This window comes from Puma concolor, chromosome B3, assembly GCF_028749965.1.
Source record: "Puma concolor isolate L17-30 chromosome B3, mPumCon1.1.hap2, whole genome shotgun sequence".
Classification (NCBI taxonomy): Eukaryota; Metazoa; Chordata; class Mammalia; order Carnivora; family Felidae; genus Puma; species Puma concolor.
The window spans coordinates 60636685-60653022 of record NC_141672.1 but is presented as its reverse complement, the minus strand read 5'-3'; the positions used below and the strand labels follow the sequence as shown (position 1 = coordinate 60653022).

Genomic DNA, 16338 nt, shown 5'->3' with positions numbered 1-16338 from the left:
CAAGCAGGATTGCTGCATCATACAGCAGTTCCAGTTTTAGTTGTTAACGGAAATTCCATAGTATTTTCCATAGGAGTTATATCATTTTACATTCCCACTAACAGGGCACAAGGGTTCTAAATTCTCCACATCCTTGCAAAAAATTTTTTTTTGGATAATGCCATCCTAAAAGGTGTGAGGTGATATTACGGTTTCAATTTGCACCGGTGATTACTGATACTGAGCATCTCTTCATATACGTGTTGGCCATTTGTGTATCTTCTTTGGAGAAATACGTTTAAGTCCTTTGTCCATTTTTTAATTGGCTTAGTTTTTTGCTATTGAGCTGTAAGAGTTCCTTATATATTTTAGGTATTAACCCCTATAGACACATGGTTTGCAAATACTTTTCCCATTCGGTAGGCTACCTTTTCACTCTGTTTCCTTTATGTATAGCAGCTTTTAAATTTGATGTTGTGCCATTTGTCTGTTTTTGCTTTTGCTGCTTGTTTTTGGTGTCAAATCCAAGAAAATATTGCCGAGACCAACATTATGAAGCTTTTCCTCTGTTCTACGAGTTTTTTGGTTTCAGGTCCTAAGTATCAGTCTATAATCCACTTTGAGTAAATTTTTATGTATGGTATAAAGTAAGGATTCAATTTCATTTTCTTGCATGTGGATATCCAATTTTCCTAACAGCATTTGAAGAGGTTATTAATTTTTTTTACTATTTTCCTTTATAACACTGTACATTTTTTAAAAAGTCCTTCTCTACTACAAGATGATAAAACTAATATCTTCTTTAGTACTTTATGGTTTTATCATTTTACATGTAAACCTTTAAGTTCTTCTCTTCCCTCCCTTCCTGAGAGAAAAAGAAATTCAATTCTCCTATATTGTTTTTTGTATAAACTAACTCTCTCCTTGCCTCAGCTAGAAGAGACTTCTTTTTGACTACAAGTAACAAAATACAGAAGCAAAAGTGGATTGAACAATATAAGGAATTTATTATCCCATGTAACAAAAAGTCCAAAGGTAAAGCAGTTCCAGGATTGGTTAATTCAGAAGCACAATAAAGGTGCTTCCTATTGATGCATCCTGCTATCCTCAATGTGATGACTTTCATCTTCACACTTGTCTTCTCTCGGTTATCAGATGGAAGAGGAGATGATAGACACACTAGATGAGCACTGACCCAACCCACTGAATAGACATTGTCCAATGAATATTGGTGTGACTAAGCCAATTATCCACCCCTCTGCTCTTGGGAAATAGTAATTAGGGAATAAAAATAAGGATGTTAGAACCTTCACCAGTCCTTCCACACATGGGGGAAAAAGGTGAAAGTCAAAACTGTAACAGGAGTAAGTATAAAATTCCTTCCTAAAATGCCTAATAGTCTTTGGCCCTGGAGTCACTGAATTCACATTTAAACTAATCTATATTACACTTTAATTACGTTAATGGAGTTCTCAAGGACTGAATTCTATTAAAGTAAAATTAAGGACTAAATTCTGTTAAAGTAAAATGAACTTTTTTGCAATTTAGGCGGTTAGATACAGTATATATATGTATCACACACATAATACACAATGTATATAATAAAATTTTCATAGGCATAAAAATTCTTAATAGAAATAAATTATAATAAAATAAAAAATGTTTAATTTAGTGTACTGTTTGCTTTTCTTAAATACTAAAATAAATTCATAAAGCAAAACTGAAATGTGCTCATTTTTACAGAAATGATTCTGATTGATACATACTTTTTTAAATTAAAAAAAGTTCGTAATGTTTTATTTATATTTTTGAGAGAGAGAAAGAGAGCATGTGTGCATATGCTAGTGGGGGAGGGGCAGAGAGAGAGGGAGACACAGAAGCTGAAGCAGGCTCCAGGCTCCGAGCTGTGAACACAGAGCCTAACGCAGGGCTTAACCTCATGAACCACGAGATCATGACCTGAGCCAAAGTCAGACACTTAACCAACTGAGCCAACCAAGCACCCCTGATGCATACTTTTCTTAATGCTAATTTATCAAACCCTGAGTTTTGCTTTTCTATCTGTGGTTAAATACATACCAGTCTGAGCAAATATGAATGTTTAAAATAAGGGTTCTAAATCTTGGGGTTTAGTTGTTTGAAATCAGGTTTTCATTCTGAATAGTTTTAGTAAAATCTATGTTATGGTAGAATGTGTCTTTATCTGCTTTAACTTGGTCTGTGTTAAATTAATAAAATACAATCTTACTCCTGGTTAAGAGTGCATCTTTCATTACATAAATTAGCAAATAGCTTATATCAATACAAATGTCCAACTACTTGAAATACTTTATACACGAATAATTTATCTCTTTACACTGTTGAAGCCTTGCCTTGCATTTCAGTATGTTTTAGAGCTTCTGTATCATCACCTGAAATTTACCTAAAAAAAGAAAAATGAAAAATCATTCCTTGACTTAGGTACAAAGAAAACAAGCTTAAACATCAATTTTCTGTTCTATTACAAAGTAGTTTCAATGGAGAAACCTGCTATGTCAAACAACTTTTCACACTTTTCACAATACTCAACAAAGCAAATTTCATTTTTATAAGGTGATTATTTGTTTTGTGAATAGATAGGTGTCTGCTTCTCCTCTTTGTGATTCCTACCTTTTGGGTATTTCGCTGCTAATTATCATTGTGAATAAAAAGGAAATACAATGATGCTCAAGTCAATTTTATTCTTGGTTGGTAGCTCTGGTGAAAATATCTTTGGAAAGGAGTTTAGCAGTAAAAGACTAGTTGGCTTTATATAGCTTTATATATAATAGACGTACTCTAGAAAACTTCCGTGTTTATTTTTGAGACAGAGAGAGAGAAAGAGAGAGAGCATGAGCGGGGGAGGGGCAGAGAGACAGGGACAGAGGACCCACGCTGACAGCAGAGAGCCCAATGTAGGGCTTGAACTCACGAATCACGAGATCATGACCTGAGCCGAAGTCGGACGCTTAACCGACTGAGCCACCCAGGTGCCCCTAGAAAACTTTTTAAAAAAGACATTTTCAATGGTATAGGGCAATTTGCTATCTTAAAAGAATAATGCAGAAATTTTTTCTTTAAAAGTTAAGAATCATCACTTAAGCTGTCTTATAAATTTGGACTACTTTAGCCTACTTTCTTAAATTGTTACCATTATAAATTTTAAACTCTTTGAATATGAATATAGGGATGCTACATATTACTACATTAAATGTTAAAATTGGTAAAAGTAAAACAAAATGGTTTTAGCATTTTAAATTTCCTCTAAGTTAACTCTAAGTTAACAAAAACAAACAAACAAAAACCACCAGACTTGAAAAATAATCACTAAAAATAATCACATTTTTAAGAAATGTGAATTCAACTTACAGGCAGGCATTGAAGACACTTCAGCCGTTACAATACTTTTTATCCCCAAGTTTGATAAGCCACCTCTGATTAAGCCACAGGTAAATGCCAAATACTGAAAGGAAGAAAAATGTAAAGAATATTAAGGATTTACTAAGAAAGCAATGCTATTGATAAATATGACATTGAGTCAAGCCTTCCTATTAATAAGTCATTGCTGTTTAAAAAAAGGTAGTGGAAGAATTTTTTAAGTTATTGAAAATTATGATTGTTAAAACAAGTTCCCAGCTTCCTGGCAACTAAACCATGGACACGTGACTTGGGTGCTCCACTCACAGACTCTGAATCTAGAATAAGTGAAAAAACAACCTGGAAACAGGTTAGAATTAGTTCTAGAGGCAGCAAACGTGGTTTGTGTCTGTTAGTGCAAAGGACTCTAACTAGACCCTGCCTGAGGAGTGACTTGGGCTGTCTTTCTGGCTGCCCTAACCTTCTACAGTTCTTGCCTGCTTTCTGAGCTTTCTCATCAATTCTGTATGTTTTTTCCCCTATTCAATCAGAGTTGGTGTCTGCTTTCTACAACCAAGAATCTTGATTTGTTCAAGACTTACAGCCAATCTGCCATAACACAGAATTATCCCATTCAGAATCTCAACAGTACCAATGTGGGAAACCCTGTCATATGGAAACAAAAAAAAGGGAATGGGGCTGAGCTACAGCACAGAAAGCCAGATAAGAACAGGAACCAAAAAATAAATTATCCAAGGAATTTTTGATTATGCACATGTTTCTACTGCATGACAGCCAATAACACAATATATCTATGAATAATATAGATAATGTTATAATTACATAAATGGGTACTGATCAGTAATTAAATCTGGAGTCATGAAATTTTGACCTGGAAAGGACTTTAGAGATTGTTAATAATATAGGTACTATTATAACCAACTTTATTAATGTGGGAATTAAGGTCCAAAGGGGGTTATATAACTTATCCAATGTCACAAAACTGTAAATTGCATAGTTTAAAATTTAGATTTATTTGGTTCCAATTCCATGCTCTTTCCACTATAACTATAATGCTTTTGTTAGATAATTTATATACAGATAAATGTTTACAGATAAATAATAGCTCATACTGCCCCAGATATTTTAATCATCTCAAAAGAACCCTTACATTAAACTTGTCAGCTTTAATATATCTGCTGATCTACTTATTGATTCCTACCTGAGATTGAAAAACAAAAACTAGACAAAACACAGAAACACAGATATACTTAACACAAAAAACGTATTCTTAGAAACACGTTAATAACAGGGAAAAGTTTTTGTTTTAAGTTTATTTATTCATTTTGAGAGAGAGTGCACATGCAGGTGCGAGCAGGGGAGGGCAGAGAGAGTGGGAGAGAGAGAATCCTAAGCTAGCTCCGCACCGAAAGCATGAAGCCCGATGCAGGGCTCAATCTCATGAACTGCGAGATCATGACCTGAGCCAAAATCAAGAGTCAGATGCTTAACCAAACTGAGCTACCCCAGGCGCCCCTCAAAAAATTTTTAATTAGCTAAAGGATATTATACATATAAACTCAGGTGAGTAGTTTTGCACAGTTAATACCTGTTTTATAAGTTTGACTATCTTTTCTGATACACCTATGCTAAATTCAAGAATCTAACATTAATCTACATTTCAATGGCATTTTGTTATAGTGTTTCATTAGTCATCATAAGCCTACTCAGCTATTGGTTAATACAGATTATTTTAGTATGATGAACACCTGTCTCCTATTTCACAGAAAAGCACTTAAACAAGAAAAACAACAACTTTAAAACCTATTTTAAATTCAAAACTCTGTTGTGGTTGACATCATACTCTTCCCTATGAAAATCCCAATCTTCCATTCCAATAAATACCTTAGATGCATGTTCTAAATACTGTTTTCCTGCAGACATCTGAGTAAGCAGACGAAATTTGTTGTCCTGAAGTACATAGATGCCCTGTTTCAAAAACAGAAAAAACATCCAGAGTCAATGTATGCTGTAGTCCTTAAAAATTTTCTCCTCACAACAATTAAGAGTTTTTAAGTTATTAAAACTCTCCTTTCCATTGGTCAAATTTCTTTAAATGAAAAGAGTTTTGCAGTGTGTAGGCTGAAAAATTGTTGAGAACTTTATAAAGCTAATATTTATTGAAAGATTTAAGATACTATAGATACAAAGATGCAAAAGATAGTTCCTACCCTTAAAGAACTCAAAGGAATCAGAAATACATGTCCAGGTGGAATTAACAGTTATATATTATTAGCTCATATCTAGAAAGCCAATAACCAAATTCACTTCCTCTCATTAGCATTTCAATACTTACAAGGTAACAGTAATATTGTTATATAAAAAAATGAAAAGTACTGGTAAAACTACTAGATACATTATTTTCATTTTCTAATATTTAATCAAAATGCCAAATCCACTCTAAAATATTTCCTTGAGTTTTATAAATCTATTTAAATGCATAATTTTCCACGCAATCTATTAAATTTTATCTATTATATTTTTTTCTTAAAATTTTTTTTAATATTTACTTATTTTTGAGAGAGACAGAGTGTGAGTCAGGGAGGGACACAGAGAGAGAGAGAGAGAGAGAGAGAGAGAGAAGGAGGGAGGAAGAGGGACAGGGAGAGAGACACACAGAATCCGAAGCAGACTCCAGGCTCTGAGATGTCAGCACAGAGCCTGATGTGGGGCTCGAACTCACAAACTGTGAGATCATGACCCGAACTAAAGTCGGAGCTTAACCGACTGAGCCACCCAGGTGCCCCAATCTATTAAATTTTATTTAACAAATTATTTTAATAGAAAAATGACCAACAATGCAACAAATAATGCAAGAGTTACTTAAATATGCTCTATAAATTAGACATCAGAAATTACTCTAAAGACAAACATGATATATTTGTGGTTCTACATATAATCACCATTAAGTAATGATAACTAAGGAACCAAATCCTAAAACCTTTATCATTCTGACATTCTGCTACTTTTTAAAACTTAAGATAACGTTTTTATTTGGGGGAAAGAAACAGCTATCATTACTGATAACTATCTATTTGTTCTTATACACTGTATCCTATTAGAGAAAAAAAATCATGATGTATTAATAACATGTAAGAGAAACATTTCAAAGTTGACTAGAAATTATTTTAAGTTTTATATAATAAATAACTAAAATAGGACATTTATATTAAGTCAAAGGACTTTAAAAAATAGGCCTTAATTTGCCTAAATACCTGATGATTTGTCCTTAGATTGTCGATTTGTTTCTTGAATACTGTAGTCCAAAAATCTTTACAAATGAACTTCATGATATCTAATTCATCCTTGAACCTGGCAGTATCTTTTGTAAACCTAAAAAGATCAACTAAAAGTAATCAGTATTTTTCCTCCAAAGAAAGCAGGAGGGTCACATTATTCACTAATTTTGAAATGCCAGAACAGCACTGAACATTTATTGATGGTCACAAAGTGATAAGCACCAAGCAAAGGAGATCTCATCTCAATTTACATTCTGTTATGCAATTACAGTATGAAAATTAGTCTAATAGCAAGCTGCAATTTTAAGTAAAATTAATTCTAGCACATTAAAAAAAAAAAAAAAGCTGGGCATAATCACGGTATTGTTATATAAAATATAACCAGAGTTCAGCTATTCAAATAATGAGAAAGGAATAAGACCTTAAGACTGGATCTATAAATTGAAAAATTAGTACATACATTAACATAGACTCTAAAGAATTTCCATCCCTTGCATTTAAACAAAAATCCATTTAGGTTAAAGAACCTACTAGACCTTAAGTAAAAAAGGCAGCAAGATTTTATTATTTATTTTAATAAGCTTTTAAAAAATGCTTATTTATTTTTGAGCGTGCAAGCAAGGAAGGGGCAGAGAGAGAGGGAGACAGAGAATCCCAAGCAGGCTCCAAGATATCAGCCCCGCACCCAACGCTGTCAGCCTAGCACCAATATGGGGCTTGAACCCACAAACTGTGAGATCATGACCTGAGCCAAAATCAAGAGTCGGACACTCAACCAACTGAGCCACCCAGGCACCCCAAAAATGCAACAAGATTTTAGATAGTACACCAAAGTTTTCAGGAAAAAAGTCTAAAATACAAATATATATTTTCTTCTGATATTAAAAGTTTTAACCGAGTTAAAATGGCATCAGAACTAAAGAGAAATTTCAATCTGTGAGTTAAAGAACACAGGATAAATAAAATTTAGAAATTAAAATTAAAGTACTTCAAATTTTATGCAATCTTTTGAAATGGATCATCTTTGTTTATAACCTACCTGGAAGAAAATTTTCAAATCCATACTGCTCACCTTTCTATCAATCCTTGTCCCACTCGAAACCCCATGTTTTCCAGCTTAGTAATACAGCGTCCATTTTCCTATTTTAAAAAATAATTGTTTTGAATATTTTTAGAATACCAAAATATCAGTATTCAAAAACTGTTTTAAGATGTTGACTAAAAATATAAAAGTACTTATACTTTTTTTACTAAAATATTCTAAGAAAAAGTGAATTATAAGTTATATTTCAATTATCTTAGTACTAATCATTTCATAAGGCAATAAGGTAAACAGGGAACTGTTACTACTTCTCAGAAATGCCAAAGCCTCTGCCTAATTACTCCCTCTACACATTTTTTTTTCCATTTTCAACTATTCTTCTCTCCTCAGTTATAGAAATGAAGTCAAAGTATCACCTTTCCACCAGTCACTCCCTTTGGGCAGTCATTAAATTCTATTGTTCCTGGCTTCAAAATGTCTCTTAGAGTCATCCAAGCTTTCCAGTCCTCAATGTGTCTTAGTTGATGATCCCACCATCCTATGTCAGAAATCATGCAATTGCTTTGTTTTTTCTTTGACAATCTCATCCAGTCTTCAGACTGTAAATACTACCGCTATGCTGAAGACTCTCAAAATCCTCTGGATCGTCTACAAAGTTCTCTACAATCCAGATTTCTCTACCCCTCAGGTCTCAACTTTCTACTTTTCTTCACTCACATGGGCTCTAGCTACAGTGTTCTTACTGTCCTTGAATATGCCAGGCATGCTCCCACCTCAGGGTTCCTGCATGGGCAACTCTTCTTCCAGATAGCCACATGACCAATTCCCTTGCTTCAAGTCTTCACTCACATGTCACCATCTCATGAGGTCCATCCCCAACCCCCGCCCTGCCCTGCTTTTTCAGGTGTACAATATAATCATTCAACAATTCTAATAGATTACTCAGTGCTCACCACAATAAATATATTCTTAATCATCCTTATCTATTTCACCCATCCTCCCACCCACCCACATCAGTGAGGCTCTTTTTTACTATCTTCTTTAAAACTAAATTATTCCCCTTTGGAAATTCTCTATTCTGATGATTCTCAAAGCATGCCCCAAAACCAGCAACATTAGCATCAAAAGCTGCAAATTCTGAAACCCAGTGTAATCTGTGTTTTAAAAAGCCTCTAAAAGTAGGGTGCCTGGCTGGCTCAGTGGGTAGAGCATATGACTCTTGATCTCAGGGTTGTGAGTTCCAGCCCCACGTAGGTGATAACTGATGCCCTATCCCATTTCTCTGCTTAATTTGTCTCCAAAGAACTTCTTTCATCATTTAACATACTATATACCTTACTAATTTCACATTGTCCATGTCCCTCTATCCCCACCCTCTGCTAGAATACAGCTCCAAGGTGGCATGGATATTTATATAATGGAGCCTGTTTCCACTTCTTAGTGGAAGTGGAAACTTCCATAGGCCTCATTATTTGCTCAACTTTTTTTTAAGGAACCATGTATTCTACTAATGAGGTTGTGACAACTAAATCTGTACTTTTATAGTACAGACTTCATGGGACAGAGCCATCTAGAGGTCCCACAGTTTCCTCAAATAAGGCATATTCAAAATGATATTATTTTAATGTCCTCATCCTGTGCTGCCTCTAAAATTCCTTAACTTCATTAAAAGAACCACTATTCATCTAGTTACCCCAACCAGAAAACTGCCATTTACTTTACCTCTTTATTCCCAACCTTCCATCTGCACTGCAGTCCTACGAAGCCTATTATCTACATGCTTTCAAAATCCATCTCTCTCTATCCTTACTACTTAAGTTAGCCCTTCTCTTTTCCCTACTGGTTTCCAGTTAATGCCTTCCAAATTACCTCTTTGTCTCTAGTTTTTTCTTCCTTTGATTTACCTCCTATATTTCTGATATAGAGTTTCTAAAAATAAATCAGGTTATTTCTCTACTGAACCTTTTAACACCCTCTCCTCTTTCTTCAAAATAAAGTTCAACTCCTTAGCATGGCATTATGTGCCTTTCCTTAAATGATCCTGGTTAGTTAACCAGATTTACTAACAGCCATATATCCACAAACATCTCTCCTTCTTCCACTCTGAAATTTCTGCAGCAACTCCAGAGTTCCATGCGCATCCACTCCTTAGCACATGCTGTTCCACAGACTATACACCCTTTAAATTCAGTTCAAGTATCACATTCTCCCAAAAGCCTTCCTTGACACTCCTTTGGGTCCTATGCTGTCATAATGCTCTGCACACAAATATACTATCACAGTCATTCGTTTTTCTGTTATTCTCCAACTCATTTCAAAACATGTTCAGGTGAGAACAAACAAGCATGCTCAGGTAGAATAAGTAACCCATAAGTTTTGTGGAACAATACGTTTTTTGTAGAATCACCCAAGAGTATGTTGATTAGCAGGAACTATGTTTATGTAGACATTCTCAAATACTATGATCACATAAGCTTTTGAATTATGCCCTAGTAAATACCTCCTGATTTTGCTACTTGTTCATTCACTTTGGCATCTGTGAATGCTCACTAGTGGGTACCAAACTTTTAAAGAAAATTAAACTTGAGAATATTTTATTCTCTATTAACCTTTTAAAAAATCTATTCTCCATAAATTGGTAAATGTCCAATTACGCCATTTTTAAAAATTTAATTCCTCTCCAAGCATAGTTTGAAAATCATTGATTTGAAGGCTAAAAACTACTGGTTCTTTCCTTTATTTCACTTCAAAGTTTATTTATTTTATTTATTTAAGCAATCTCTACACCTAATGTGGGGCTCAAACCCACAACCCGGAGATCAAAAGCCATGTGCTCCACCAACTGAGCCAGTCAGGCACCCCCCTTTATTTCACTTCAGAATTTAATGACTTCATCTCTGAAAAGGTATATAAAAATTACAGCTTAATGTCAGGATTACGTGTCTTTCTTTTACATTTATTATGAAAAATTTGAAATACACTCAAAGTAGAGACACTAACAAAATGAACCGTCATACACCTAGATTCCAACATGGATTCTAGTCTTCACAGCCACCTAATTTTTTTTTTTTTTTTTTTAACCAGGCTCCAAGCCCAAGTTTGAACTCAGGACCTTGAGATTAGGAATCACATACTGTATGGACTGAGCTAGCCAGGCACCTATGCTACGTAACTTTTAAAAATCCTTTTGGCTTATATGTACTTTCAATTCCTTACTGTAAACAAAGTGCAATAAGAAAAGAAAGGTATTATTAGTTTATTCATTTATTTTTAAAGTAGTTTGTGTATTTGCTTATTTATTCATTTATTTTTAAAGTAGTTTGTTTATTTGCTTGTTTGTTTATTTATTTATTTATTTATTTATTTATTTGTTTGTTTGTTTATTTATTTATTTATTTATGTGTTTAGCTTCATGCTCAGCACAGATCCACAGGGCTTGAACTCATGACCCAAGATTTTGTTTTAATGTTATTTTACTTATTTATTTATATACTTATTTTATTTCATTTTTTGAGAGAGAGAGAATGCATGAGCAGAGGAGAGGAGCAGAGGGAGACAGAGAAAATCCCAGGCAGGCTCCACGCTGAGCTTTCACTCCTATACTTAACTGAGTCCTTGAGATTCTATCTCCTATTTTACAAACCATTCTCTCTTCTTCTGTCTTAATTCAGATCTTCATCATCTCCTGCCTGGACCCCTGAATTAACAACTCTTCTCACTACAAACATCCTCTCTCTCTAACCTAAACACGGGATTATCTTCCTAAAATGCAAATGGACCATGTCTTTCCCCTCTTTAAAAATTCTCCACGGAGAAGGTCAAATTCTTTAATCATACAGGACTCCTTCCAGCTTCAGCTTTCAACACTTCTCACTCTCCAATCATTCAATTTAGTCACAGTGAAATATTTAAGCATAAATACTCCACACTCTTTCATACATCTGTGCCTTTACTTTTGCCCACTTTCCACCCATCTTTATCAACAGCATTATACAAAGAGCTTCTGACTTGAGCATGACTTAGGAATATCTCATTTTTAATAATCATTACAACTCCATGATTCTATTCCTAATTACTACCCAATACATTAATTATTCATTGAACCCCTATTCCCCAGTAACTATGATCTTATCTAGCACAGTGTCAGGCTCACAATACACCTGATAAATATTTTCTGAATGAATCAGTGAATGAATGAGGATTCCCACATATTAGAGGTAACCTCCAGGAAAATGGAGTCACTGTTTCGTTCATTACTATACTCCCAACACACAAAACCACCTCTGACACATAAGGGCACTAGATAACATTTTTTAAAATTAAATTTGTTTCCTAATTATAGTAACGCCTGCAAATTTTCCTTTAATCTTAAATCTCATTAGCCTTCTGTCTTCGAGAAGCGTGAATACTGAGGGTTACGGAGAGGGGATAGGGGTTGATTCTCAAGTATGTCCAGTGGTAGTGCTGGAAGTGACAGAAGTAGGGGTGCCAAAATCAGCGTTGCAATGAACCCTGCCATAAATCATGGCAGCAACAAGGCTAAAAGTAAGAAATTTTGTGACCTGCAGGAATCAGATATGGGCCTGGACCCAAAAAAAGTGTCAAACAGAAAATGCGAAAGAGAAGAGGATTAAAGACTGAAGACAGCTCACAGGTTCTAGTCTTAGGATACTTGGAGGTGGACCAGTTTGTCTACACTTCGGGAGGTTTTGGGTGGCGATAGGACAGGGATTGAAGGAAAGAACTGAGAAGAAACAAAAAGTGTCACCGCGAAAGGACCTCAAGGGCCTGTGGGAGAACTCACCACCTCCCCCTGCTCCGCGGACTTGTACACTCCAGAAACCATCTCGTTATGTAGAAGCAAAAACAACGCCTCGTCCGCCATTTCCTGCTTATTCTTCCAAGCGCAGAGTTTAGGCTCCAGTTTCGGCCGGGCTCAAGGGTTCCGGCTAGCGCCTGAGCGATTTGCACTGTGGCGCCGCAGCTCCTTCAGTCCACAGCTGGTCCCTGGTTGCTAGGAGACCAGGAATTCGCTCCGTTTCCCCAAGGCTGCTACAAGAGTGAGGCCGGTACCGGCGCGAGCCCACCCCAAGGCCAACAAGCCCTCAGGCCCAAAGACGGAATCTGACAGCAGCCGGAACCAAACGGAGTCAGCGGAGACCCTATCCGGCCCCTGGGCGGGGGGCGAAAACCAACTTCCGGTCCCCTCTACCCCGGCATTCCGCCAGCTCTATGATCACAGAGTTCCTTTTCCGTGCTGAACTCCTCGCGTCCCCATAGGGTAAAGGTTCCTCCTCCAGACGATATCGGAGGCGGGGGAGAGAGGGAGCAGCATAAAATAAAACAAAAGGAGCTCCCGCTGCCGTCCGTGTGTTACCTCGCTCTGTGTTAGAACTGACAATTAGCTTCATCAAAAGCTTTTATTTTTGCCACATGTTCAATAGGGAGAAAAGTTGTAAAAAAAAAAAAAATGAATAAATCATTTTTTCAGGCTATAAAATTTAGATATATTGAGAAATTAGCCCAATCCATTGTGGATTAAGCCTGGGTATGCACAAAGATTTGGAGTCATTATGGCCACAAGGAAGTTTACTGGGAGTGGGGTATAAGGGTCAAACGGGATGAAGTAAGCAAAGAACAGGACGTATTTGAAACAAAATACAGGGGCACCTGGGTGGCTCAGTTGGCTTAGTGGGGCTTCAGCTCAGGTCATGATCTTGTGGTTCCAGACTCTACCGGACAGCTCAGAGCCAGGAGCCTGCTTCTGATTCTATGTCTCTCTCCTGTCCCTCCTCAGCTTATGCTCTCTGTCTCTCTCTCAAAAGAAATAAAAATTTAAAAAAGAAGAGAAGAAGGAAGAAGAAAAAAAAAGCAACTTCACTGTGAGAAGTAGTTCATAAGAATCTACGGCAGATGTGGGATTTAACTACTACACAGATGCAAATACATAGCTAGATCATGTGCACCTCTTAAATTTTGGCAAATTCTGGCTTAAAAGTGTTGCTTAGCCTGTGATTGTTTACTTAGTAATTCACAAGGAAGATTTTTTCCCCCAATTAATGTTTCCCCCAAATTAACATACTGAGTTTTCTCAAGTTGTTAACAAGAACCTCTCAATTCTCCATATTCTTCCACAGATATTTAAGATCATGTTCCATAATTAGAATTATGGCAGCTTCTTCCTTCCTTCCTTCCTTCCTTCCTTCCTTCCTTCCTTCCTTCCTTCCTTCCTTCCTTCCTTCCTTTCTTTCTTTTTTTAAGTAGTCTTTCTGCCCAGTCCAAAGCCCAGCACAGGGCTTGAACTCAGGACCCTGAGATCAAGACCTGAGCTGAGATCAAGTCAGAAGCCTAACTGACTGAGCGACCCAGGTGCCCCTGGATCAGTTTTTAGAGCATCACATAAAAATTCCACCTAAGCCTTTGAAAACACTGTTAGAAAGAAAACCACAGGCCCAAAATGGAGTCATTTATGTTAGGCCCCTCACCAAACTGGAGCTTACCTCCACCAGAAATGTAGTCTTAACTGGTCAGTTACGAATATTTCTGGCCGGCACCAATAAGGTAATCTGTCACAGAGGCCCTCTCTAACCCCCAAAGATAGATGTAGTAAGCCACTTTATAAGCCCTTTTGTCCCCAAAGGAAGGTGACCTCACCTCAAATAATCCTTTTTTTTTGTTTATGACTTGCTTGTCCTACCTCTAAAAATCTTTCTCTTTTTGTAGCCTTTTGGAGCTCCCCCTCTGCTTGCCAGATGGGATGCTGCCCAATTCATGAATCAATTAATAAAGCTAATTAGATGTTTAAAATTTATTGTTTAGTTTTTGTTATTTAACAATAGTAGTGAATTTCGAAGATCATTTTGCAACCATAATCTTACTTTTTCCAGCACTAATATTTCCATATATGAAATCAGGTCTCTTATGTCCTGACTGCATTCTCCCTTCATCACCACCATCAATTGTTGAATTGTCTAGAATCCTAGTAATAGGTCCTATGGAAGTAGGAACAGATCCTATGTTTTTGGTTGCCTCTAAAAGCATTTTCTCATGGGGGCACCTGGGTGTCTCAGTCAGTTGAGCATCCGACTTCAGCTCAAGTCACAATCTCTCAGGGCTCTTGAGTTTGAGCCCCACAATGGGCTCTCTGCTGTCAGTATAGAGCTTGTTCCAGATACTCTCCCCCCTCCACTCTGTCCCTTCCCCGCTTGCACTCTCCCAAAAAATATTTAAAAAATAAAATAAAAGCATTTTCCCATGTAAACATTGTTACATTTGGTGGTTAGGATCTACTATTACCACAATCTTATGCTTCATGTTCAATCTATTACACAGCCTTGTAGTAAGGATCATTGGAGACTAAGTACGTTTACAATCATAATTAATTTCTTATTTATCAACCCTTATCCCGTTTACCCAGTTTTACTTTTTTTTCCTATAGCACTTGTCCATTTCTAACATGTTTTGTAATTTACTTATGTTTATTGTCTGTCTCCAAGCTCCTTGAAGACAAAGATCTTTTTGCACACTATGAAAGTACCTAGAAAAGTGCCTGGCACATAGTAAGTGCTCAGCAAATACTTATTGAATGAGTGAATGAGTTACATGAATGATTTTTGCTCCTTGAAGAGCCTACAAACTCCACAGAAGCAGGAACCACATTGATCTTGTTCTAGGTTTTATCTTCAGAGCCTGGATTACTGGTGATGCTCAATAGGAGCTTTTAAAGAGACGAATTAAAATGGTAACTAGAGTTAAACAGTGTTGTCTAATGCTTGGTGCAAGGTTGATGCCCAGCTAATAGACGATGAGAACCAAGGTAATTTATAACACAGTTTCTTGGGGAAATGTTTTCTGAGCTGTAATTTGTAAATGTATTTCTGGAACAAAACAGTTCTCATGTTGGCTCTGTACACGGAGCAGAACCACGAGCTAGAGGACACTGTCGTACACACACAACTAACAATAGGGCCGCTACTTCAGACCCCATCTTAAACCAGTTGTATAGGCCGGGTGTAGAGGATACCTGCAGTCTTTTCGTCGGTATTTTCATCTAGTATACCCTTGCGAGGGTCTGATCAGACACTGATTCTCAGCTGGCGTGACCTAGAGATAGTTACAGTATCTACTGATTCAGTTTCCTTATCAGTAATAACAGGCAGCTTATTCAAGCTTTTGGTTTGTGAGGGACAAGTTGTGTAAAACGTTTCATTTAGTATCGAACAAAATAATTGTCAGCTATTACGATTAATGATTTTTCATGTTCATTTTTTGCTTCCCTCATTTTGGTTTAATCCAATGAAGGGAGGACTGCGCCACCCCTCCAACTCCTCTCTGGGCATGCGCACCAACGGAACGGCCGCACCCTTTCCTAATCTGATCATTTACTGGGGAGAGGGTTAAATAGACTCGCCTCCATCTCACTGATGTGATCAGGTGGTTAAAACGATACAGAGCACGTCATATCACAGGTTAAAAGGGCTGGAAAACTCTGCGCGCCGCGCCACAAGAGCAGATCCGTGAGCCGGCGTCTTCGAGGACCCAGGAAGTCTCAAACGGGCCCCTGCTCTGCGCTAGAAGCGGGGCCCCGCCACCCGCTTCTAATTGGGGAGGGAGGCAACCACCTAGAAGACTTTTCATTGGCCC

At 36.9% G+C, this 16338-nt stretch overlaps 1 protein-coding gene across 2 annotated transcripts; it reads right to left on the bottom strand.

The window, feature by feature from the left end:
- Positions 1-962: 962 nt before the first annotated feature.
- TRAPPC6B (trafficking protein particle complex subunit 6B) lies at positions 963-16205 on the bottom strand. 2 transcript variants are annotated; one of them, XM_086709865.1, is made up of 6 exons: positions 16106-16205; positions 7726-7793; positions 6630-6747; positions 5260-5343; positions 3367-3460; positions 963-2401 (listed from the first exon to the last, which is right to left on the bottom strand). In XM_086709865.1, exons 1-6 carry the CDS (start codon positions 16109-16111, stop codon positions 2370-2372), a joined length of 402 nt encoding a protein of 133 aa, XP_086565991.1. In that variant the 5' UTR covers positions 16112-16205; the 3' UTR covers positions 963-2369. The 2 variants fall into 2 exon arrangements, with proteins under 2 accessions (XP_086565991.1, XP_025775313.1); XM_025919528.2 differs by lacking the exon at positions 16106-16205 and adding an exon at positions 12500-12894.
- Positions 16206-16338: the final 133 nt, after the last annotated feature.